Raw genomic sequence first — 24,528 nt, forward strand, 5'->3', positions numbered from 1 at the left:
CCTTTGCCTAAGTCACAACTTCAAGAAAACTCAGGCACTACTTCCAAGGAAGAGAGATTAAAGTGGTGACAAATCAGCCCTTAAGAAAAATAATTCACAAGCCGGATGTCTCGGGAAGACTTGTCAATTGGGCAGTGGAGTTGAGCCAGTTCAATTTGAGCTTCATTCCCAGGACTGCCATCAAAGCTCAAGCACTTGCAGATTTCATAATCGAATGCAACTTTCCAGAAGAAGATCCAGAACCAATGGACATGGATCAGGAGCCGGAAAAGGATATAAATCCGGGAGCCTGGACCTTGAAAGTAGATGGTTCTTCAACAAGCGAGAGGTCGGGAGCCGGTCTCATACTCAAAAGTCCTGAAGGATTCACAATCTAAACAGCTATATGTTTCGGCTTTCCCGCAATAAATAACCAAGCAGAATATGAGGCATTGATCACATGACTAAAGCTCTCCAGGACTCTAAGGATCCAGGACTTAAAATTTACAGCGACTCCCAGATAGTGGTCAAGCAAACAAATGGAGAATATATAGCAAAAGACCCTATCTTGGATAAGTACCAAGCACTGGTTCAAAGCTACTTAGCCTCAATACCAAAACATCAAGTCCTTCAGATATGTAGAGAAGAAAATGAAGAAGCGGATATTCTATCCATATTAGTCCGGAACTCATCAGATCTAGACTTCTCAGTTTACTTCGAAGAACTCCATAAACCATCTATTAAATCCGAAGAGGTCTTGGAGATCGAAAGCAACCACAACTGGATGACTCCCTTCATCAACTACTTGGAGAAAGGAGAGCTCCCAGAAGATAAAGGAAAAGCTCAAAGACTGAAAGCAAAAGCAGCTAAGTTCTTCCTCGAAGAAGGAGTACTCTACCGTAGGACCTTCTCATCTCCTATCCTGAAATGTATTGGCCCAGAAGAAGCAAAATACTGTTTGGCAGAAGTGCATGAAGGGATATGCGGAGACCACATGTCTTAAAAGGCCCTAGCTCATAAGATTATAAGACAAGGCTACTACTGGCCAACTATTCATCAGGATGCAATAGAGTTTGTCAAGAAGTGCAAGGAATGCCAGCTTTTCAGCAATGTGTCCCGGATCAGCCCAGTCCTACCATCCTCAGTCCTGTCACCTATCCCTTTCGCTGTCTGGGGTATTGACATCATGGGACCATTCCCCTGGGCCAAAGGAGATTTCAGGTACTTGTTAGTTTTAATTGACTACATGACCAAATGGGTTGAAGCGAAAGCAATGAGAACAATCAATCAACAAGACTGCATAATATTTATGGACAACATTTTGATGAGGTTCGGGATACCGTGAGTCCTAGTATCAGACAATGGACCCCAATTCATCGGATCAGAATTCGAGTCCTACCTTCAAGAGCGCGGGATCAAGCACAAAAAGTCATCAGTTGCATATCCCCAAGGAAACGGCCAAGTAGAAGTCACTAACAGAATCCTACTCCGAGGTATCGAAAAAAGACTCAAAGAAAGTAAATGTAATAACCCCAAAATTTTGAATTTTTTGTAACCCTTATGAATAGTGTTTTTGCTGAATACATGCCACCCTATGTAGGGGTTCTTTTATTGTTATTCTGAGATCGTATTAGTACTCTATATGATAAATGAGTGTATGTAAAGATCATCAGAATCCAAATTCGAACACTTTGATTTTTCCCGAAAATCCACCAGATACCGAAATCATTGAGTATAAGATAACAGGATATAAAGGATTTAAATTCAAGGATTATAAGAGAGGATCATAAAAGGAATATAATGTATTGAGAAAGGTTAAGGAAACCTAAGTAATAAGATCCCGGGTATGATCCCTCAAACGATAAACAAAAACGAAAGTTAAGCGAACCGTATAACAGATCAACGGTCATTAGCCAAGTAATTAGAAGCTAATCAAAGAGGTTAGTGAGGATGATGTCATCAAACCAATAAGAAGAGGATAAGTGTGGGAGGATGACATAACAAGGTGACATAAGCATGACAAAAAGGAAGGGTGTTGTTGGTTGATTCTTGGCCATGCAAAAGTTACCATGGTTAAAAGTAATAAATCAAAACAAAAGCCAAAAACAACCAACCAACAATTCATTTCACCAAAACACAAACTTAACTTCTCTTTTCTTCAAAGAAAGCTCTCGGCCTCTTTTCCATTTCAAGAAGAAAAAAACCAAAATCTAAGATCTAAGCCTTGTTAATTAGTGAGGTAATTATCTAATACTCCTTATGCATAGATATAGCTATCCTATAAGTTTGAGCTTCTAATTCATTCACAATCTCTTCCTAAAAATCATGGAAGACGAGGGTGAATAGTGTTTTTCAAGAACTTAAATTTTTGTTCTTGAGTTTTTGTTTAGATTAAGCTTGGATAAGGACTTTTAAGGATGATTCCAAGCTAATTACTTGATTCTCCACTCTCCAAGGAAGGTATAACCCCTCCAAACCCTAACTTTACTTTGAGTATTAGGTTTAGTTTTGTTGTTATGGTTCATGAGAAGCATGATTCTTGTAGACTTAGAGTTTGGTTGGTTTTGTAATGAATTGGAGTTGTAAATCTTGGATTATTGATTAATGAACTTAAGTATAGTTTAATTCATGTTTGAGAATAATATAAATTGGAGAACTTGAGGTGTTGGGGCTGTTGTAGTATGGTATGGATGGATTTTGGTTGTATGAATGAATTGTGATTGATTGGTGGTTGGTTTGGAGTAGAATGAAAATTGATAATCGCGTAAACATAGCCGTTGTAATGTCCGATTTACTTTAGACTATTTTTGCTCTTAACATCAGGACCCTAGAACCCCCTGTAAGATGTTGACCATTGCCTTGATTAGATAGTTCATGTTACGAGCTTCATTTCGATATGTGGTTGGTTTGAATCCGATGTACGCGAAAGAACCATTACCCCTCGCCTTACTTTGAAACATAGGTTAAAGACCTTAAAGGACTAATTGGAGTATGAATCATTTATGTAAAGTATATTAGGCAGTTGGTAAGGCACTCGTGAAAAAATCACCTTAAAACCCTTAATGGTTAATTTATTAAAAATGGTGGAGCCGAGGGTACTCGAGCGACTTAATGGAATCGTTGAGCGCAAAGCGAGTGTTAGAGTCTAATTGGTTAAAGTATAGATTCATAAGCGACTTTGGTTTAATTCGAACTTATATGTTGTTTATAGGTTACCAGACTCGTCCCAAGCCATTTGTCACCCCCAGTTGCTCAGGCAAGTTTTCTACCCGTTATACTGTTGTTGTGATGTATACATATATATATGCATTATCTTGTGATAGATGCATGATGGTTAATTAGCAAATTTTGCGATATATTGGAGCATGTGATATGGTATATATGCATGCCTGTTTTGTAATCTTGATATATATCTGTTGATTCAGTTGCATAATATTTATGCTAGAGATAAGCAGTATTTGCGTATACCCTTAGTATAGGGGACCCAAAGGTGAACATTTTCTAAAACCGGGAGTCGATGTTCCCGAGTATATTATATATATATTTATATATATATATATATATTGATATAGTTTTCAAAACTATTAATCAAATAAGTTTTATTCGATAACTTTATTTTATTTAATGAATATTAGTTGAATATTCATTCGAGGACTTATGACTCCCTTTATTTTATTTAATGAATATTAATTTGAATATTCATTCGAGGACTTAAGACTCTGTTAATTTTAATTAATGAATATTAGTTGAATGTTTATTCGAGGATTTATAACTCCGTTTATTTACTAATTAATATTCTTTATTTTATTAAAGAATAATGTTTCGATAACCAAACTTATTTTCGATTATTCAAATAAAGATCATACTTTCATATAAGTATATCTTTGATTATTTAGTATCCATTTCAAGTATGAGTTTTAAAACTTTTACTTCAATTATTTTTATAAGGATTATCCTTATGGGAATATTATTTAAATAATAATATTCAGATATTTTCTAATATATTGGGACTGATTTATTTTATTAAATCGGCATTACTCCAAACATTCTTAAAAATGTTTTCGAGGTGTAAGAGGCTGGGTGACAGTCCATCCGCGCGTGAGTGGCCGGGTAACGGTCTAGCGCGAGGTCCGAATACGGCCAGGGTGATGACCGGCGAGGAATTCATCCATCTACAGTAGAAAAGGTTAGTTATTGGTATCTTTGCCTGATCAGCAAGATATCAGGTTTATGCCACAATTCTTTTCCTTTCCAAAAAAATTCATTGGATGTTACAAACTCTGTTCATACTTTACATGACAGAGGTTTTCAGGAAATGTATAAGAGATATATATGTGGACATATATATCGGGACTTAATGAAGTATCTCATAACTTCATTTCATTCAATAATATTTCAAAGATTTAATCTATTCAAATCTTATCTTGTAGTCTCATCTATGTGATGAATTGTTGAAAACTCATTATACTTTGAACAAGGGTAGTTCAAGTAGTTTTATAAATGATATAAGTATAGTGAAGTACTTGGTAACTTCATCCCTTGTTTTTGCTTATATCCAGTAAGTAATTATCTTACACTTGATAAAGGATTTTAGTAAGTTATCCATTTAGATACTTGCATTATTGTTTACACTATATATTATCTTGCGAGCTGTAATGCTCACTCTTGCTTTATTTCTTCATCACACAACAACAGTTAGGAAAGATGGCCAGACTCAAGCAGACCCAGCGCAAGAGCGTGGGAAGCGCCCCGCGCCTTCCCGTTGAGATCATAGCTGCTATAGCTGCAGAGGTAGATCTATCTGTAGATCAGACCTTCTACTTTTGGGAATCAATTATGTATAATTATAACTTGTGGCAGATAATGGCAATTAATTGTAAACTTATCAAGTAATCATTTTGGGTTGTAATAACTTTTAAATTGTGGATTCAAAGACTTGTACTTATTTCAATTTCATCTCTGAGACTATAACGGGTTGTGGTGTGTGTTACTATGGGGTCACAGCATGAGGTTATTTATTATTAATTCAGTTAAGTGATATTATGGAAAGAAAGACCGTGACGACCCGGATCCCCGACCCCGGATCTGGGGGTGTTACAGAAATGGTATCAGAGCTAAGCGTTATAAACCTCAGAGATGATGCGACGATATAATAATAAACTCACAAAGATAATAAGAACTCTTGCCAAGTTCATAGTTGGACTACTTAAAGTAGCACTGACAGTTAAAACCCTTACGGGAACCCTTATAAGTATCATGATAGTAACTTAGCTCGTTTAATGTGTAGGCACATGAGATAGAGGACCCATAGATGTTCGAGCGTGAGCATGATGAGGCACTGCTAGATTCCGAGGATCAGGAGGAGCCTAAGATGGAGGAGGAGGAGGAGGAGGAGGAGGAGGAGGAGGACCCCTCAGAGGAGTCAGAGACAGAGGTTGTGGCGATTTCAGATGAGGAGGACCCGGATGAGGTCCTAGTAGCAGAGGAGCATGTCGGAGCTATGGTAGAGTACACTGGTACCTCTTTACCCTCACTCCCGGTGGTCAGAGCTCCTACCCCTCCACCACTATCTTGGAGCCCCTATAATGACAGCTCAGAGACCCATACTTCCGAGCCTAGGCAGACCGAGGAGGCACCTCCAGCGGCTCCAGATTCACCACCTCTCGACCCTGCCCATAGGTAGTCTTTGTTAGCTCATGGCTATGTTCAGGATGTACTGAGGACCCGTGTGGCTGTTGTTGAGGCCCGGCTGGATGAGGTCAGGAGGGAGTTGGATGCGGAGAGAGCGGGTAGGCGTGCCCGAGCTTATGAGACTAGGGCTACTATACCCCGATCCTTGAGGAGGGAGCTGACGAGGATAGAGCTCACGTCCCGAGCGAGACTCCGATCGCTCCAGGGGACAGGCATGGTAGGATCTCCAGGCGGCAGGCCGACTATATCTTCCGTCGTGCGATAGAAAGGGTATGGGAGCTGACCCGCTCCGGTGTGTGATTCAGGACCGACGATGGGATAGTCTAGTTGTCTAGTTAGTTGAGGCCTTAGTAAGAGCCAATTTTCCGGGATAGTTGACTTGTATATAGCATCCCTTTTTCTGACTAGACAGATAGACTCTTGTGTATCACTTTTGGGCAGATGGTTGTAGCACTGTTGTACTTTTGACCAGATCAAACTATGTATTTCTCGCATTATGTATATATTTGTTTCCTTTCAGTTCAGTTCCTTAGTGACGAGATCACTGTTTTTATCATTATTATTACTGCACTTCTTTTAGAACTGTCATAATATAATAGAATTGCGAGATACATTCTCCCCATTATAGAACTGTGCAAAGCACAATGTTGTGTATGATTGTGACCTAATATTGAATTTCCCAAATATTTATCAGTATCATGCCGCCAAGAAAGATTGGAACTAGGGCGCACCCTGGATCTGAGGACCAGGGAAGCCATAACCAGGACGATAGGAACCAAGAACACAGTGAAGAGGAAGATGAGGATTATGTTGAACAGGATGACTCCTTGTATGAAGAGGGGGAGGAAATATATGATGTTGAGGGATTTGAGATAGAGGCTGAAGAAGGAGAAATTGAGGTTGAGCAACCAGTACCAAACCCAGGCATGGATCCCATGGGACAGTTCATGCAACTACTAAGGCAGAACTTGGAACGTCAACCCAACCCACCCCCTCCAGAAAATAACAATGTTGTGGCAAACTCTTTCAGGGCTTTCAAGTCCCTTAAGCCCCCTGAGTTCCACGGATCAGCCGACCCAGTTGAGGCAAGGGCATGGCTAAAGGAAATGGAGAAATCCTTTGAGATTCTGAGTACCGATGAGGCACAGAAGACTGTATTTGCTACCTACCTTCTGAAAGGAGAGGCCAACTACTGGTGGGAGACCAAGAAAAACATGGAGATAGATGCTATCATAACCTGGGAGAGGTTCGGTCAGTTGTTTTTGGGAAAGTATTTCTCGAGGTTTATGGAGAACCAGATGGAGCTCAAGTTCTTGGAGCTAAAGCAGAATAACTTATCCGTAGCAGAGTATGAAGCAAAATTTACTGAGTTATCAAGGTTCGTGCTGGAGTTTGTGAGCACCGAGGAAAAGAAAGCTAGGAGGTTTCAGCAGGGACTGAAACCGTGGATTCAGAATAGGGTGGCAATCTTTGAGTTTACGGATTATGCCACTCTGGTACAAAGGGCAACAATTGTAGAAGCCGAAAGTGAACAGATATAGAAGGAAAGAGAGAAGAATGGAATAAAGAGGAAAAGTATGAGCATGGGTGGAGGTTCCGCAGGGGGGAGCTTCCCAACTAGATTTAATAGAGGAGTAGTGTCGTTACCGGGAAAGAGTACTGGGTTTAAGCGGCCAATGGGTGTGAATGTGAGCCAGAGCGGCCAAAAGTCAGGAAGGTCCTATTCCAACCAGTCTCGACCCCCATTACCAGCCTGTAACACTTGTGGTAGGATGCATTCTGGGGAGTGTAAGGGGAAGCCGGTAACCTGCTTTAAGTGTGGTCGAGAGGGTCACTATTCTAACAAGTGTACTTCGCAACCCCTTAGTGTCAGCCCGACCACCATCTGTTATCAATATGGAAGACCAGGCCACATGAGAAAGGAATGCCCAGGGAACAAACCAGCAGCTTCAGGAGCAAGCAGAGCTGCTTCTAATAAGCCACCAACTGCGAGGACTTTCAACATGACAGTCCAGGATGCTATGAAAGACTCAGATGTGATAGCAGGTACCCTTTCTCTAAATTCAGTCAGTGCAAACGTTTTATTTAATTCAGGATCAACTAAATCTTTTATATCAAGAGACTTTGCGCATAAATTAAGACTTAAGGATGAACCCTTGATAAAACCCTTACAAGTAGAAATAGCCAATCATGAAGTTATTCCTGTTAACCAGATTCATCCCGCCTGTTAGTTAGGCATAGGGGAACAATATTTTAGTGTTGATCTGATTCCTTTTAAATTAGGGGAGTTTGATGTAATTTTGGGAATGGACTGGCTATCTAGCAATGATTCTCAGATAGACTGTAAGGGGAAGAAAGTTAAGTTAAATATCCCAGGAAAGAAAGAAGTCATATTTAGAGGAAAGAGGCAAACGCAGAAATTTTTGACTATGGCCCAGGCCAAAAGGATGCTACGAAAAGGAAATGAGGCTTACCTAGCCTATGTGGTGGACACGCAGAAGGAGATGCCCAACTTACAAGATATTCCGGTAGTCAACGAATTTGAAGATGTATTCCCACAAGACCTTCCAGGATTACCACCCGATAGAGTGATTGAATTTGCTATTGAGTTGGCCCCAGGGACGGCGCCAGTTTCAAAGGCACCTTACCAGTTAGCCCCATTAGAAATGAAGGAATTAGCTACTCAATTACAGGAACTCTTGGATAAGGGTATGATAAGACCCAGTGTGTCTCCATGGGGAGCACCAGTGTTATTTGTTAAGAAGAAGGATGGGAGCATGAGGCTGTGCATCGACTATCGAGAGTTGAACAAGCTAACCATAAAGAACTGTACCTGTTACCTAGAATAGACGATCTGTTCGACCAGCTAAAGGATGCTGTTTATTTTTCCAAGATTGACCTGAGAACTGGATATCACCAACTAAAGATTAAACACGAAGATATTTTCAAGACCGCATTCCGTACCAGGTATGGGCACTATGAGTTCTTGGTAATGTCCTTTGGATTAACCAACGCCCCAGTGGCTTTCATGGATTTAATGAACAAAGTATTTAAGAAGTACTTGGACAAGTGTGTGATAGTTTTTATCGATGATATTTTAATCTACTCAAGGACTGAGACAGAACATGCAGAGCATTTGAGGATAGCTCTAGGAATACTCAGAGAGGAGCAGTTATTTTCCAAATTCTCGAAGTGTGAATTCTGGCGGAATGAAGTACAGTTTTTAGGACATGTGATCAATAAAGAAGGAGTATTGGTCGACCCCTCCAAGATAGAGGCGGTCTCAAATTGGGAAAGGCCAATCACACCCACAGAGGTAAGGAGTTTCATAGGATTGGCCGGCTACTATCGTAGATTTGTACAGGACTTTGCGAAGATCGCAGCCCCTTTGACACGACTTACTCGTAAGACAGAGAAGTTTGAATGGACGGAAAAATGCGAGAACTGTTTTTAGGAATTAAAGAAAAGGTTGGTAACGGCCCCGGTGTTGGCATTGCCAGACAGAAAAGGAGATTTTGTGATATATAGTGACGTATCGCACAAAGGATTAGGGTGTGTGTTTATGCAGCACGGTAAGGTGATTGTGTATGCGTCGAGACAACTGAAGGAATACGAGATTAGATATCCTACTCCTGACCTTGAGCTCGCGACAATAGTTTTTGCCCTAAAAATTTGGAGGCACTACTTGTATGGAGAGAAGTGCGAGATTTTCACAGACCATAAGAGCCTCAAGTACATATTTACGCAGAAAGAGCTCAACATGCGCCAGAGGAGATGGTTAGAGCTAATCAAGGACTATGATTGTGAGATTCTCTATCATCCGGGGAAAGCCAATGTGGTGGTTGATGCCCTTAGTAGAAAGGAAAGACTCAGAATGATAATGACTTCGGAAGAATTGACAAAGGATTTCGAGATAATGGAAATAGAAGTAAAGGTAACCGGAACTGGAACTGAAAAACTGTTTGAGATCTCAATGCAGCCAGAGTTATTGGAAAAGATCAGATTGTGCCAAGAGAAAGTAATGAATGAAGGCAGAGAGTCAATGACTGGAGAATAGATCCATACTGAGAAAGATGATAAAGGGATAATGAGGTACTCCTACCGGATTTGGGTTCCGAACGTTCAAGAGCTTAAAGACGAGATTTTGGATGAAAGCCATAGTTCAAGATATTCCATTCACCCGGGAAGCACCAAGATGTATAGGGATTTGAAGGAGTATTACTGGTGGCCCAACATGAAGAGGGACGTAGCAGAATGGGTAAGCAAATTTTTGACTTGCCAAAGAGTAAAGGCAGAGCACCAGAGACCCAGTGGACTTTTACGACCCCTGGAGATTCCCGAATGGAAATGGGAACAGATAGCCATGGATTTTGTTATTGGTTTACCAAGGACGAAAGCCAACCATGATGCCATATGGGTGATTATAGACCGACTGACAAAGTCAGCTCATTTCATTCCTATCAATGAGAGATACACAGTCGATAGACTGGTGGACATCTACCTTAAGGAAATAGTGACGCGATATGGAGTCCCAGCGTCCATTGTCTCAGACCGAGACCCCAGGTTCAACTCCAGATTTTGGAGGAGCTTTCAAGAATGTGCGGGGACCAAGTTAAATATGAGTACCGCTTACCATCCCCAGACGGATGGGCAGAGTGAAAGGACCATCCAGACACTAGAGGATATGTTGAGAGTCTGTGCAATTGACTTTAAAGGAAGTTGGGATGATCACTTGCCGTTGATCGAGTTTTCTTATAACAATAGCTTTCATGCTAGCATCGGAATGCCGCCTTATGAGGCCCTGTACGGAAGAAGGTGTCGATCTCCCTTATACTGGGATGAAGTAGGAGAGCGAAAGATGCTCGAACCCGAAGTGGTCCAAAGGACCAAAGACATAGTGGATCTCATCAGAGGACGGCTGGTAGTAGCCCAAGATAGACAGAAGAAATATGCAGACCTAGCCCGAAAGGATAAGGAGTATGAAGTAGGGGACTTACTAAAAGTATCCCCTTGGAAGGGGTTAATGAGGTTCGGAAAGAAAGGAAAACTAAGCCCAAGATACATTGGACCTTTTGAGATACTAAGATGGATTGGGAAGTTGGCTTACGAGCTAGCCTTACCCCCGAACCTACAACAAGTTCATAATGTGTTCCATGTGTCAATGCTAAGGAAGTATCATCGAGATGCCAGACACATAGTGTAGTACGAGCATGTGGATATGCAACCAGATCTGACTTACGTGGAGAAACCAGTAAAGATTATGGATAAGAAGGAGCAGGTGCTTCGGAACAAAGTAATCAAGCTAGTCAGAGTGCTATGGCAGAATCATAATGTGTAAGACTCAACTTGGGAACTAGAGAGCGCAATGCTAGAAAAGTACCCCCATTTGTTTTCTATTTGATTCCGGGACGGAATCCTTTTAAGGAGGGGAGACTGTAATAACCCCAAAATTTTGAATTGTTTGTAACCCTTATGAATAGTGTTTTTGCTGAATAAGAAAACTTTGTATGCCACCCCATGTAGGGGTTCTTTTATTGTTATTCTGAGATCGTATTAGTACTCTATATGATAAATAAGTGTATGTAAAGATCGTCAGAATCCAAATTCGAACACTTTGATTTTTCCCGAAAATCCACCAGGTACCGAAAGAATTGAGTATAAGATAACAGGATAAAAAGGATTTAAATTCAAGGATTATAAGAGAGGATCATAAAAGGAATATAATGTATTGAGAATGTTTAAGGAAACCCAAGTAATAAGATCTCGGGTATGATCCCTCAAACGATAAACGAAAACGAAAGTTAAGCGAACCGTATAACAGATCAGCGGTCATTAGCCAAGTAATTAGAAGCTAATCAAAGAGGTTAGTGAGGATGATGTCATCAAACCAATAAGAAGAGGATAAGTGTGGGAGGATGACATAACAAGGTGACATAAGCATGACAAAAAGGAAGGGTGTTGTTGGTTGATTCTTGGCCATGCAAAAGTTACCATGGTTAAAAGTAATAAATCAAAACAAAAGCCAAAAACAACCAACCAACAATTCATTTCACCAAAACACAAAGTTAACTTCTCTTTTCTTCAAAGAAAGCTCTCGTCCTCTTTTCCATTTCAAGAAGAAAAAAACCAAAATCTAAGATCCAAGCCTTGTTAATTAGTGAGGTAATTATTTAATACTCCTTATGCATAGATATAGCTATACTATAAGTTTGAGCTTCTAATTCATTCACAATCTCTTCCTAAAAATCATGGAAGAAGAGGGTGAATAGTGTTTTTCAAGAACTTAAATTTTTGTTCTTGAGTTTTTGTTTAGATTAAGCTTGGATAAGGACTTTTAAGGGTGATTCCAAGCTAATTACTTGATTCTCCACTCTCCAAGGAAGGTATAACCCCTCCAAACCCTAACTTTACTTTGAGTATTAGGTTTAGTTTTGTTGTTATGGTTCATGAGAAGCATGATTCTTGTAGACTTAGAGTGTGGTTGGTTTTGTAATGAATTGGAGTTATAAATCTTGGATTATTGATTAATGAACTTAAGTATAGTTTAATTCATGTTTGAGAATAATATAAATTGGAGAACTTGAGGTGTTGGGGCTGTTGTAGTATGGTATGGATGGATTTTGGTTGTATGAATGAATTGTGGTTGATTGGAGGTTGGTTTGGAGTAGAATGAAAATTGGTAATCGCGTAAACATAGCCGTCGTGATGTCCGATTTACTTTAGACTGTTTTTGCTCTTAACATCAGGACCCGAGAACTCCCTGTTAGATTTTGACCATTGCCATGATTAGATAGTTCATGTTACGAGCTTCATTTTGATATGTGGTTCGTTTGAATCCGATGTACGGTTTAGGAGAAACGACCGTTTTAAGTAATGGCATTTCGCGAACGAACCATTACCCCTTGCCTTACTTTGAAACATAGGTTAAAGACCTTAAAGGACTAATTGGAGTATGAATCATTTACTTAAAGTGTATTAGGCAGTTGGTAAGGCACTCGCGAAAGAATCGCCTTAAAACCATTAATGGTTAATTTATTAAAAATGGTGGAGCCGAGTGTACTCGAGCGACTTAAGGGAATCGTTGAGCGCAAAGCGAGTGTTAGAGTCTAATTGGTTAAAGTATAGATTCATAAGCGACTTTGGTTTAATTCCAACTTATATGTTTGTTATGGATAAGAAATCAAGGTTATTACTTGCTGTATTTAATACTAAGATTCGGGAGCTCAAGGCCTTTAATGGCTGCTCTCGTGTTTCGTGACTCAATCTGCCTTTACGAGATGCCTACGTATCTCTGTGAATTAGAGAATCAAGCCAAAAACGTAGTTCTGATTGGTGGGGGTGAGACCCCTTATATAGATGTGGGAGTCCTCGAATTGGACTTGGTATAGGAGACTTGGTGGATAAGCCTCTGAATTAGGATAGACTTAGGAGTCCTAGGAAGTAGGAAGCTGATTCCTTATCTTTTTAGGTCCCCTTGAGGCTAATCTCTAAGGATTTATATCCTCATCGGGACTCTTTTCAACATCTGATTTCTCCCTTATTAATTAATTACGAAATTAATTAATAATCAGGGCTTTTGGGCCTTTTTTATTTCATCAGACCTGATCTGGTCCATCAGGCTTAACCTTTCTGGTCTGAGTATCATATATCTTTTTATTGGGCCTGGCAGCCCACAGTTTGTACAATTAATGCAGTATTTAATTATACAAACATAATTTATTTATCCCTATCATTTGCCCCCCAACTTTTGGGAAACATTGATTAGGTTTCGCAGAAGTTAAGTCTATTTGTTCCCTTACAGGGTTTCGTTTTTCCGTAAAGTGTGGAGCGACCTACACATTCACAACGAAATTTTCCTTTTATTCAGGAATTATCTTAATTTCCAGGAATTTTTCCCTTATTTCCAGGATTTTTCCCTTAATTTCTGGATTTTTCCCTTAATTTCTGGGATTTATCCTAATTTTCTGGATTTTTCCCTTAATGTCTGGATTTTTCCCTTAATTTCTGGGATTTTATCCTTTATTTCTGATAATATTAACATTTTTCAGAAATTATTTAAGGAATTTCCTTGTTTTTCTGGATTTTTTCCCTTAATTTCTGGGATCTATCCTTTAATTTTCTGGATTTATTCCTTATTTCTGATAATATTAACATTTTTCATAAATTATTTAAGGAATTTCCTTGTTTTTCTGGATTTTTTCCCTAATTTCTGGGATTTATCCCTAAATTTCTGGCTTAAAATGGATCAGAATGCATGCAAAATCGACCAGGATTCAGCCAAAATCGATCAGGATGCATCCAAATCGATCAGGATGCAACCAGATCGATCAGGATTCCTGATCGATTTAGCTCAGGATCTTATACTCTGGTTGACGAAATTCCTGATCGATTTCGATCAGGACTCTGATCGAATTAAGTGACTTTTGACCAGTCTGATCGAATAGCACATCGATCAGAACTTTCTTCTATGTCGATCAGGACTCTGATCGATCTTAACGTTTTTCTTCCTTCTTGCTCGACTGAGGAATCGGTCAGGATCTTTTCCGGATCGATCAGGACTCTGATCGAACTTATGGGATTTCTTCCCTTCTGTTCGAATGAGTTATCGATCAGGATCCTTTTTGCGTCGATCAGGACTCTGATCGATCTTAGGGGATTTCTACCCTCCTGTTCGAATAAGATATCGATCAGGACTCTCTTTTGCATCGATCAGGACTCTGATCGAACTTAGGGGATTTCTTCCCTCCTGCTCGAATAAGATATCGATCAGGACTCTCTTTTGCATCGATCAGGACTCTGATCGAACTTAGGGGATTTCTTCCCTCCTGCTCGAATAAGATATCGATCAGGACTCTCTTTTGCATCGATCAGGACTCTGATCGAACCATATTAAGGTTCTGGTCGATTTTTGACTTTTTAAATTCCACAGGAGCTTCTAGATTGTTCCTGATAATTCTTGTAGACGGGCCTTTAGGTTGGGCCTGTCTGAATGGGCCTAGAAACGCCTCGTATTCCGAGCTTTTCGCCTATATAAGTGTAGTGTGAAGTGAGAATCCTCACTTCACTTCTCATTTCTCATTTCTCATTTTCTCCCATAAACTTCTCTAGAGTTCTCCCTTTGAGTAGGCGATTTCCGGCGAGCTCACAGCCACCGTAGCTTCCACCGTTTTTCAAGCATTTCTGGGTTTCAAGCTTTTAAACGAAGCACATCAATGGCGGACCGCGACTTGGCTCGTTTGCAGAAGATGAATGTCTCTAAGAGAGGTACAAACATTCAAATTCAATCTCCATATACTTCTCTCATTGACATGATTAACTCGAGAGGTGATGAATATCCTTCTCTATCTGAGTTAGATTCGTATAATCATGGTAACACTTTTCATGAGTTAGATGGTAGAATAGAATCTATGAACACCCTGTACAGACTTCCACCCCACCTTAGGATCACTCCAGCCGCCCCTGGGGATAGGACTTGTAATTGGGAGGGGGATACCCTGTTCATTTATCGAGGAGCCCTGACCGCAGGTCTTAGGTTCCCATTCCACGAATTTATTCCTCGTTTATTAGCCGATGTACAAATCAACCCTTGTCAACTCCCTCCCAACGCCTGGAGGAATATTATCTGTTTTATGGTCCTTTGTCTCAGGAATAACTTCCCTCTTTCCGTAGCTGTCTTTAGGAAAGTTTTCCAATTCTATAATAGCTCCATGAGTCAACCGGGATGGGTTTTAATTCGCCAACGACCCAAAGTTCCCCATATCTTTGATAGTAACTCTATAGTCGAGAACAATCCTAAATGGAGGGATGAGTTTGTGAGGCTGACCTGGGCTGGGGGTGATTGGGCCACACTCTTCCGTAGGCCATTTTGCAAGGTATCAGATGGTAGTCCTGGTAGTATCAGATTGACTGATGAGGAGGAGGTGGCCTACCAGGCCTTAATTTCAGATGATGGGAAAACGGATACCTGGACCCTTTTAGAGGAGTTTTCCTTGAAGAAAGTTGGTCTCTCCCAGGCCAGTGATAAGGGTAAATTTATACCTGCGTAATTATTTTTCCTTCTCTTTAATCGCACTTTTTCTTTTTTTCTGGATTTTAATGTTCCTTCTACTTTTCCTTTCAGCTTGCGAGGCCATCAATAATGTTAACAGGCCTAAGGAGGGGGAGTCAGGCCGTCAGAAAAGGGCCAAGCTAAACAGGGACCCTAGGAGCAAACCTGACGGTCCTTCTTTTCTTAAGCCCCACGTCCCGGTGGTCGAGCTGGGGGACGATGTGGATCCTCCACTTAAGGCACATTCCTTCAGGCCTAACTGGGGCTTCAGGAGGAGCGATACGGTGGTTGGATCCACCAAACACGCTAAAGATTGGTCTTATCACTCCGTCACTCCCCATGACTTTACTGACATTGTTACGGGGAGTGATATTGAGACTATTGAGCTTCTGGGTTCTCAAGCCCAAGCTGCGGTAATTTTCTTTCTCTCCTTCTTTGAATCCCAACTTTCTTGTATTCCAACGAACTTGTGCTAACTCATACATATTTCTTTGCAGAGTAATACCTACTTCCAGGCGGCCCTCCATCAGGCTAGGTCCTGGAAGGGTAACTCAGATGGGTTTGAGAAAGAGATGAAGAAATGGGAGGAGAGAGCCAAGGTCCTGGAGAAGAAGCTGGACACGAAGAAAGAGGAGCTGGCTCAGGCTCATTCCGAGCTGGTGAAACTTAGGAGCGATAAGGATAAGCTCATCGATGACTACATGGATTCTGACAAGTTTAAGAATCTCATGGAGATTCATGATGAGGGTCTTTATTCCCTACAGTTTACTCAGGGATGGGACGCGGCCGTGAAGGCGGTTTCTGAAAAGTACCCGGGCTTAGTCGACCCTAAGGACTTTATAAGTCCTGAGCAGACTGAGTCGGAGGACAGCATAGATGCCCTCTTTAACTCCCCTCAGCCAGATGATCGCATCTTGGATCCTAACACTGCTTCTCCTCCCGCTTCTCCTGCGAAGGACGCTGAAGGCGCTGATAAGGAGAAAGAGAATGAAGGCTCCCATATGGAGGAGTAGTTTTTCTATTCTGTAATTTGATCCTTAATTTATGTCTGGACTTTTGTTTGTATCAGATCTTATTACCCTCCGGGGTTATTTTATATGCTTCTTTCCTTATTCGCATTTTTCTCCTTTATCTTTCTGATACTTTAATATGCATTCAAGCTTGAACTAATTGGCCACACCAGTGTTATCACAACTCAAACATCCATAGGTTGAAATAATTTCGATTTCTTCAGTTTGAAGTCTGGTTTTTTCAAAACCTTACATAGCATGGGTTCGACCCTAATCAATAATAACTAGACAATGTAAATTCTACTGGAATATAAAATCCTATGCAAGCAAAGCTTCCAGGTGCTTTTAAACCTACTTGTCACAATGACAAGTGAGAATCGTACTTCGCCTATCTTACACGTAGTAAACCTTCAGGTTTTGTGCGTGCCAGGTCCTCGGGACTTCAAAACCATCCATAGTCTCGAGCTTGTAGGTTCCTCTACCTTGAACACTCTTGACTCTGTACGGCCCTTCCCAATTTGGGGCAAGCTTCCCTTTTTGTCCTACACCAGATGCTTCTATCTTCCTCAAGACTAGATCGCCTTGTTTAAAAAACCTTTCTTTAACCCTTAAGTTGTAGTAGAATGAAGCTTTTTTCTGATATTCTACTATCTTTGCATGTGCTTTATCTCGCACTTCATCAATTAAATCCAGGGCTAATCTCTGCCCTTCCTCATTTTCTTTCTCATCGAAAGCCTGAATCCTTGGAGAGGAATGTGATATCTCCACAGGAACTACTGCTTCCGCCCCATATGCCAACATGAAAGGAGTTGCATCTGTCGTGACTCTACAGGTAGTCCTATAAGCCCATAATATAGGAAGTATCTCATCTACCCAATTATTTCTCGACTTTTCGATCCTCTTCTTTAGTCCATCCAGGATTATCCGATTTGCTACTTCCGCTTGCCCATTGGCTTGCGGGTGAGCCACAGAGGTGAATCGTAACTCAATGTCATTTTCTTCACAATACTTCTTGAATTCCTCATTGTTGAATTGCGTTCCATTGTCAGTGACGAGGATACGGGGAATTCCATATCGGCACATAATGTTTTCCCACAGGAATTGTGCAACCTGCTTAGTTGTGATTTTGGCCAAAGGTTTGGCTTCGATCCACTTGGTGAAATAATCAATGGCTACAATCAGAAACTTCCTTTGTGCTGTGGCCATAGGAAAAGGCCCTAGAATATCCATCCCCCACATAGCAAAGGGAATAGGTGAGTTGATAGAGGTCAGCATCTCGGGGGGTTGTCTGGCGACTGGTGCATGCTTCTGATAACGATCACACTTCTTTACATATTCTTTGGCATCAGCCATCATTTCTGGCCAATAGAAGCCTAAACGAGTTATCTTATGAGCCAAGGCCCTGCCCCCCAAGTGTTGCCCACAAATGCCTTCATGCACTTCCTCAAGAGCCAAGCGTGCCTCATCGGGCCTGAGACACCTCAAGTAAGGAACCACGAAAGATCTTTTATATAGAATCCCATCTATCAAAGAGTACCTTAGTGCTCGAACAGTTAACTTCCGTGCCTCAATTGTATCGCTTGGCAACCAACCGGTCTGAATGTGAGCCTTGATGGGATCAATCCATGACGTCCCCAAGCCTACGGGAGCCACAAGCTTAACATCTATGCTTCGTGTCTTCAAAACACGGAAGTACACACTTCCTGAACTTTCTTCAATCTCAGATGAAGCAAACTTTGATAGCGCATCTGCTTTAGCATTTTCTTCCCTTGGAATGTGTTCAACATGGCATTCATTAAATTGGGTCATCACAGCCCTTACTAGGCGAACATACTTTGCCATCGTATCATCCCTTGCTTCAAATTCTCCCTTTACCTGGGATATGATCAACTTCGAGTCTCCACGGACCTTTAAGTTTTTGACTCTAAGTGTCCCAGCTAGACCAAGGCCAGCAATCAGGGCTTCATACTCTGCCTCATTGTTTGTGGTTGGGAAGTCTAGCTTCATGGCATACTCAATTAAGAATCCATCAGGGCTTTGCAAAACCAACCCTGCTCCACTGGAATTTGTTTTTGATGCTCCATCAAAATAGAGAACCCAATATTCTTTCTCCTTGTCCCCATTGTCGACTCCCTTGTCTTGAGGTGTGGTATCTTCCTGCCCCCCGACTTCTTGGTTGGGTATGGTACATTCCACCACGAAGTCAGCTAGTGCCTGGGCTTTTATGGCCATACGTGGCTTATACTTGAGATCGAACTCTCCCAACTCTATTGCCCACTTAATTAGTCTCCCACTTGCCTTGGGACTGTGAATGATATTTCTCAGTGGCTGATTTGTTAGCACTTCAATTTGGTGAGCTTGAAAATAAGGACGCAGCTTTCTTGAAGCCATCACCAAGGCTAAAGCGAATTTCTCAATGGCTGAATAATTCAACTCAGCACCATGCAAAATTTTGCTGACATAGTATACGGGTTTCTGGACTTTCAGTTCCTCCTTAACCAACACCGCGCTCAAGGCGCTTTCTGAAACAGCCAAGTACAAGAATAAAACTTCACCCAGAACTGGCTTGGCCAACAACGGGGCCTGGCCCATATACTTCTTTAACTCTTCAAATGCCTTCTGATTTTCCTCACTCCATACAAAGTCTTTAATGTTCTTTAATGACTTGAAGAATGACAAGCACTTGTCTCCTGACTTGGAGATGAATCGTCCTAGCGCAGCAACCCTTCCTGTGAGTTTCTGAACATCCTTGACAGTTTTTGGGGGTTCCATGTCCAGGATTGCCTTTATTTTATCGGGGTTAGCCTCAATTCCCCTCTTTGAGACCATCAATCCCAAGAATTTTCCAGATCCTACTCCGAAAGCACACTTCGTGGGATTCAACATCATCTTGTGGTACCTCAGGACTTCAAAAGCTTCCCTCAAATGGGTTATATGATCAGTCTTTACTAGACTCTTGACTAGCATGTCATCAACATAGACTTCCATAGTCTTCCCAATAAGATCCTTAAAAATTTTATTCACCAACCTTTGATAGGTGGCTCCTGCATTCTTGAGACCAAACGCCATAACAAGATAACAATAAACACCAAAGTCAGTGATAAATGATACCTTTGGAATGTCATCCTTATGCATTTTGATCTGGTTGTATCCGCTAAACCCATCCATGAAACTCAGCATCTCATGTCCAGCGGTGGCATCAATCAAAGTATCAATTCTAGGCAGCGGAAAACAGTCTTTGGGGCATGCATCATTCAGATCGGTGAAGTCTATACACATCCTCCACTTTCCATTAGCCTTCTTCACCATTACAGGGTTTGCTAACCACTCCGGAAATTGAATCTCCTCAATGAAACCAGCCTCTAAGAGCTTTTCCACTTCCTGCTTTATAGCCTCTTGTCTTTCCGGGGCAAGATTTCTTTTCTTTTGTTTCACTGTCTTCCGACTTGGATCCACGTTTAGCTTGTGAGTAATTAACTCCGGGTCTATGCCTGGCATATCAGCTGCTGACCATGCAAACACATCACTATTTTCTTGCAAAAATTTCACTAACTTCCCTCTAAGGGGCTCCTCTAATGTGGCTCCAATGAAAGTCATCCTCTCAGGATTCTTGGGATCTAATGGAACCGAAACCAATTCTTCTGCTGGCCTTCCTCTATTCTCATCATTTTCTCGAACATCCATATCTTCAATAGGAAGAACCTGCCCCCCGACTCCATCTGCCCTCAAAGAGGCCACATAACAGCTTCTAGCCATTTTTTGATCTCCTCTCTCTTCTCCAATCCCGTTTCGGGTGGGAAACTTCATGACTGAATGGTAGGAAGAGGGGACTGCCTTGAAGGCATGTATCCCTGTTCTCCCCATGATAGCATTATAAGTTGAACTAGCCTTTACCACTACAAAATCCAGCATCTGCGTTGCTTGCCTTGGCTCCGTACCTATGGTGGTTGGCAACTTGATTATCCCTTCCACAGGACATTCTACTCCAGCAAATCCATATATCGGCATGTCGGTTGGTGTTAACTGGGAGTCGTTATACCCCATCCTTAGAAAGGTGTCGTGGAGCAAGATATCCACAGAAGCACCATTATCCACAAGGACCCTCTTAACCGGGCTATTTCCTATTATTGGTGTTATGACCAGCGGGTCGTCATGGGGAAACTTCACACCCTCTAGGTCGGAATCATCAAAAGCCAATGTTACTTCTGTCCTGGCCCTCTTCGGGGCTTCTCCAACAATATGCATAACCTCTCTAGTATATGCCTTTCTGGAATTTTTGGACAATCCAGCAGCAGTTGGACCTCCAAAGATCGTGTTTATCACAGGCCCTTGAGGTCTCGGCCCTCCATAAATGGTGTTTATAACTGGTCCTCTAGGTTGGGGATTCCGCCCCTGATCATCTTGGTCCCTCCTACGATCTTCAAAGTTCTTCCTTCCATTATTATTTATGTCCCCTCCATCTCCAGTATACTTATTCAATCTTCCTTTTCGAATCAAAAACTCAATTTCATCTTTCAATTGCCTACACTCATCGGTGTCATGGCCAACATCTTTGTGAAACCTGCAATACTTGCCCCTATCTAGCTTGGCGGGATCAGCCTTCAAGGGCTTAGGCCAGCGAATATCTCTGTCTTTCTCAATCTCCATCAAAATCTGACTTCTGGGAGCATTCAGCTTAGCGTATTCAGTGAACTTTTGCCCAGGTCCTCCCTTCTTGGGGGTTGAATCAGGGTTTTGTTCGGTTCTAGGATATTTGTCCTTAGCGATATACTCCAAATCAGTTTTTCGTTTCTTGCCTCCAGTGGGCTCATTACTTACTACGGTCTTCCTCATACTTTCTTCAACCTTGATATACTTCCCTGCCCTCTCTTGGAGCTGCAACATGCTCTCAGGGGGTCGTTTGGCCAAAGACATCTTAAAAAACTCATCCCTAGTTCCTTGTTGCAATGCTATCATGGCTACCTTATCATCAAGATCTGGGACTTTTAAAGCCTCCTTTGTAAAACGATTCAGGTAATCTCTTAAGGATTCCTTAGCTCCTTGCACAAGACTCATAAGAGATGCTGAACTTTTCTCATGGACTCTTCCACTGATGAATTGCTTAATAAAAGCCTGACTTAGTTCTCTGAATGATCCAATAGAATTTGGGGGTAGGCGACTGTACCATCTTTGAGCCATACCCGACAGGGTTTGAGGGAAGGCCCGACATTTTATAGCATCATTCACGGGTTGCAGCAGCAGTGCATTAGAGAATGTCCTAACATGATTAGCGGGGTCTCCCGTGCCATCATAGGCTTTAATAGTGGGCATCTTGAATTTTCTTGAGATATGGGCATTCATTATCTCTTCTGTGAAGGGTGGAGTTGGATCATCAGGATCTCCAAGGGGAAGGAGATTGCTTGGATCGGTTCTTGGGACAGCAGCCCTTCTTCTTACCGGACCATCCAGGTCTATGATAGGAGGAGGATTTCTCCCCCTAGGAGGTATGTGGGATCTGGTGGCTTGGTGAGCCTCCAAATCACGTCTCAGCCTTTGGATTTCAGCCTCATGAGCCCTGATCTTTTCCTGCACTTCTTGGGGATTCGCCCCTGGGGTGCTTTGGGGGCGTTGCCTTCCATCGGCCATTGGCTCTTTTCCAGGACGCCTCCTTCTCGGGGCCACTTCATCATCCGAAGATTCGGAGTCTCTCTCAGTGTATGGACCAGAAAATTCCCGATCCTCAGGGATAGGATCCAAACCTCGTATATAGGGGGGCGACCGCCCTCGTGCTTCGCTTCGCCCAGCATATCCACTTCCTCCAACCTCAGGGTGAAGGGGCATCCCATAAGGGGGGTTAGTAGTAACAATAGTTGAATATTCATACCCGACGGGTCGAGAATTCACAGGTATATGTATTTGTTGAACTTGAGGATTCGTACCTTGAATAATCGGGGGAGTTGTCCCTTGTGGCTGAGGATGAGTTGCCCCTGTCTGGGCTTCCCCCTGAGTAGATGCATAAGTTGAATGGGGAGGAACCTCCACGGTTGATGAAATCACCTGGGTTGTCCCTGATGGTGTTCCCTCCTCCAGAGTGCTGGTTGTTCTCCGTGTTCTCGCCATGGTTGTTGTTGCGTTTTTCCCACAGACGGCGCCAAATGTTATGGATAAGAAATCAAGGTTATTACTTGCTGTATTTAATACTAAGATTCTGGAGCTCAAGGCCTTTAATGGCTGCTCTCGTGTTTCGTGACTCAATCTGCCTTTACGAGATGCCTACGTATCTCTGTGAATTAGAGAATCAAGCCAAAAACGTAGTTCTGATTGGTGGGGGTGAGACCCCTTATATAGATGTGGGAGTCCTCGAATTGGACTTGGTATAGGAGACTTGGTGGATAAGCCTCTGAATTAGGATAGACTTAGGAGTCCTAGGAAGTAGGAAGCTGATTCCTTATCTTTTTAGGTCCCCTTGAGGCTAATCTCTAAGGATTTATATCCTCATCGGGACTCTTTTCAACATCTGATTTCTCCCTTATTAATTAATTACGAAATTAATTAATAATCAGGGCTTTTGGGCCTTTTTTATTTCATCAGACCTGATCTGGTCCATCAGGCTTAACCTTTCTGGTCTGAGTATCATATATCTTTTTATTGGGCCTGGCAGCCCACAGTTTGTACAATTAATGCAGTATTTAATTATACAAACATAATTTATTTATCCCTATCAATGTTGTTTATAGGTTACCAGACTCGTCCCAAGCCATTTGTCACCCCCAGTTGCTCAGGCAAGTTTTCTACCCGTTATACTGTTGTTGTGATGTATACATATATATATGCATTATCTTGTGATAGATGCATGATGGTTAATTAGCAAATCTTGCGATATATTGGAGCATGTGATATGGTATATATTCATGCCTGTTTCATAATCTTGATATATATATATATATATCTGTTGATTCAGTTGCATAATACCTATGATAGAGATAAGCAGTATTTGCGTATACCCTTAGTATAGGGGACCCAAAGGTGAACATTTTCTAAAACCGGGAGTTTATGTTCCCGAGTATATTATATATATATATATATATATATATATATATATATATTTGTATATATATATATTGATATAGTTTTCATAACTATTAATCGAATAAGTTTTATTCGATAACTTTATTTTATTTAATGAATATTAGTTAAATATTCATTCGAGGACTTATGACTCCCTTTATTTTATTTAATGAATATTAATTTGAATATTCATTCGAGGACTTAAGACTCCGTTTATTTTAATTAATGAATATTAGTTGAATATTTATTCGAGGATTTATGACTCCGTTTATTTACTAATTAATATTATTTATTTTATTAAAGAATAATATTTCGATAACCAAACTTATTTTCGATTATTCAAATAAAGATCATACTTTCGTATCAGTATATCTTTGGTTATTTAATATCCATTTCAAGTATGAGTTTTAAAACTTTTACTTCAATTATTTTTATAAGGATTATCCTTATGGGAATATTATTTAAATAATAATATTCAGATATTTTCTAATATATTGGGACTGATTTATTTTATTAAATCGGCATTACTCCAAACATTCTTAAAAATATTTTTGAGTCTTCAAAATAATTTTTAAAAGTTAGAGCGGATCCTAAAACTCATTTTTATATTTAAGATCTTCCTTTCAAGGGGATTCAAATACTCGCTCAAAACCTGAGGGATCCGGCTCTGTGGTGTATTTTATATTCGCAACGTGGTTGCTGTTTTGAGACAACAATTTGATTACTTGCCCAATGTTCGGGAAGTAAGTCCAT

The 24,528-nt window shown here is 41.1% G+C and overlaps 1 protein-coding gene across 1 annotated transcript; it reads left to right on the forward strand.

Moving 5' to 3' along the window:
• Nucleotides 1–439: 439 nt before the first annotated feature.
• Nucleotides 440–982, forward strand: LOC141696727 (uncharacterized). Its single transcript, XM_074500882.1, has one exon. The coding sequence runs from the start codon at nucleotides 440–442 to the stop codon at nucleotides 980–982; it is 543 nt and encodes a 180-aa protein (XP_074356983.1).
• The last annotated feature ends 23,546 nt before the right edge of the window (nucleotides 983–24,528 follow it).

Source organism: Apium graveolens, chromosome 1 (assembly GCF_009905375.1).
Source record: "Apium graveolens cultivar Ventura chromosome 1, ASM990537v1, whole genome shotgun sequence".
Classification (NCBI taxonomy): Eukaryota; Viridiplantae; Streptophyta; class Magnoliopsida; order Apiales; family Apiaceae; genus Apium; species Apium graveolens.

What these genes read in the sequence shown, in the direction of transcription:
- LOC141696727 (XM_074500882.1), top strand. Translation starts at nt 440, where the DNA reads ATGACTAAAGCTCTCCAGGACTCTAAGGATCCAGGACTTAAAATTTAC.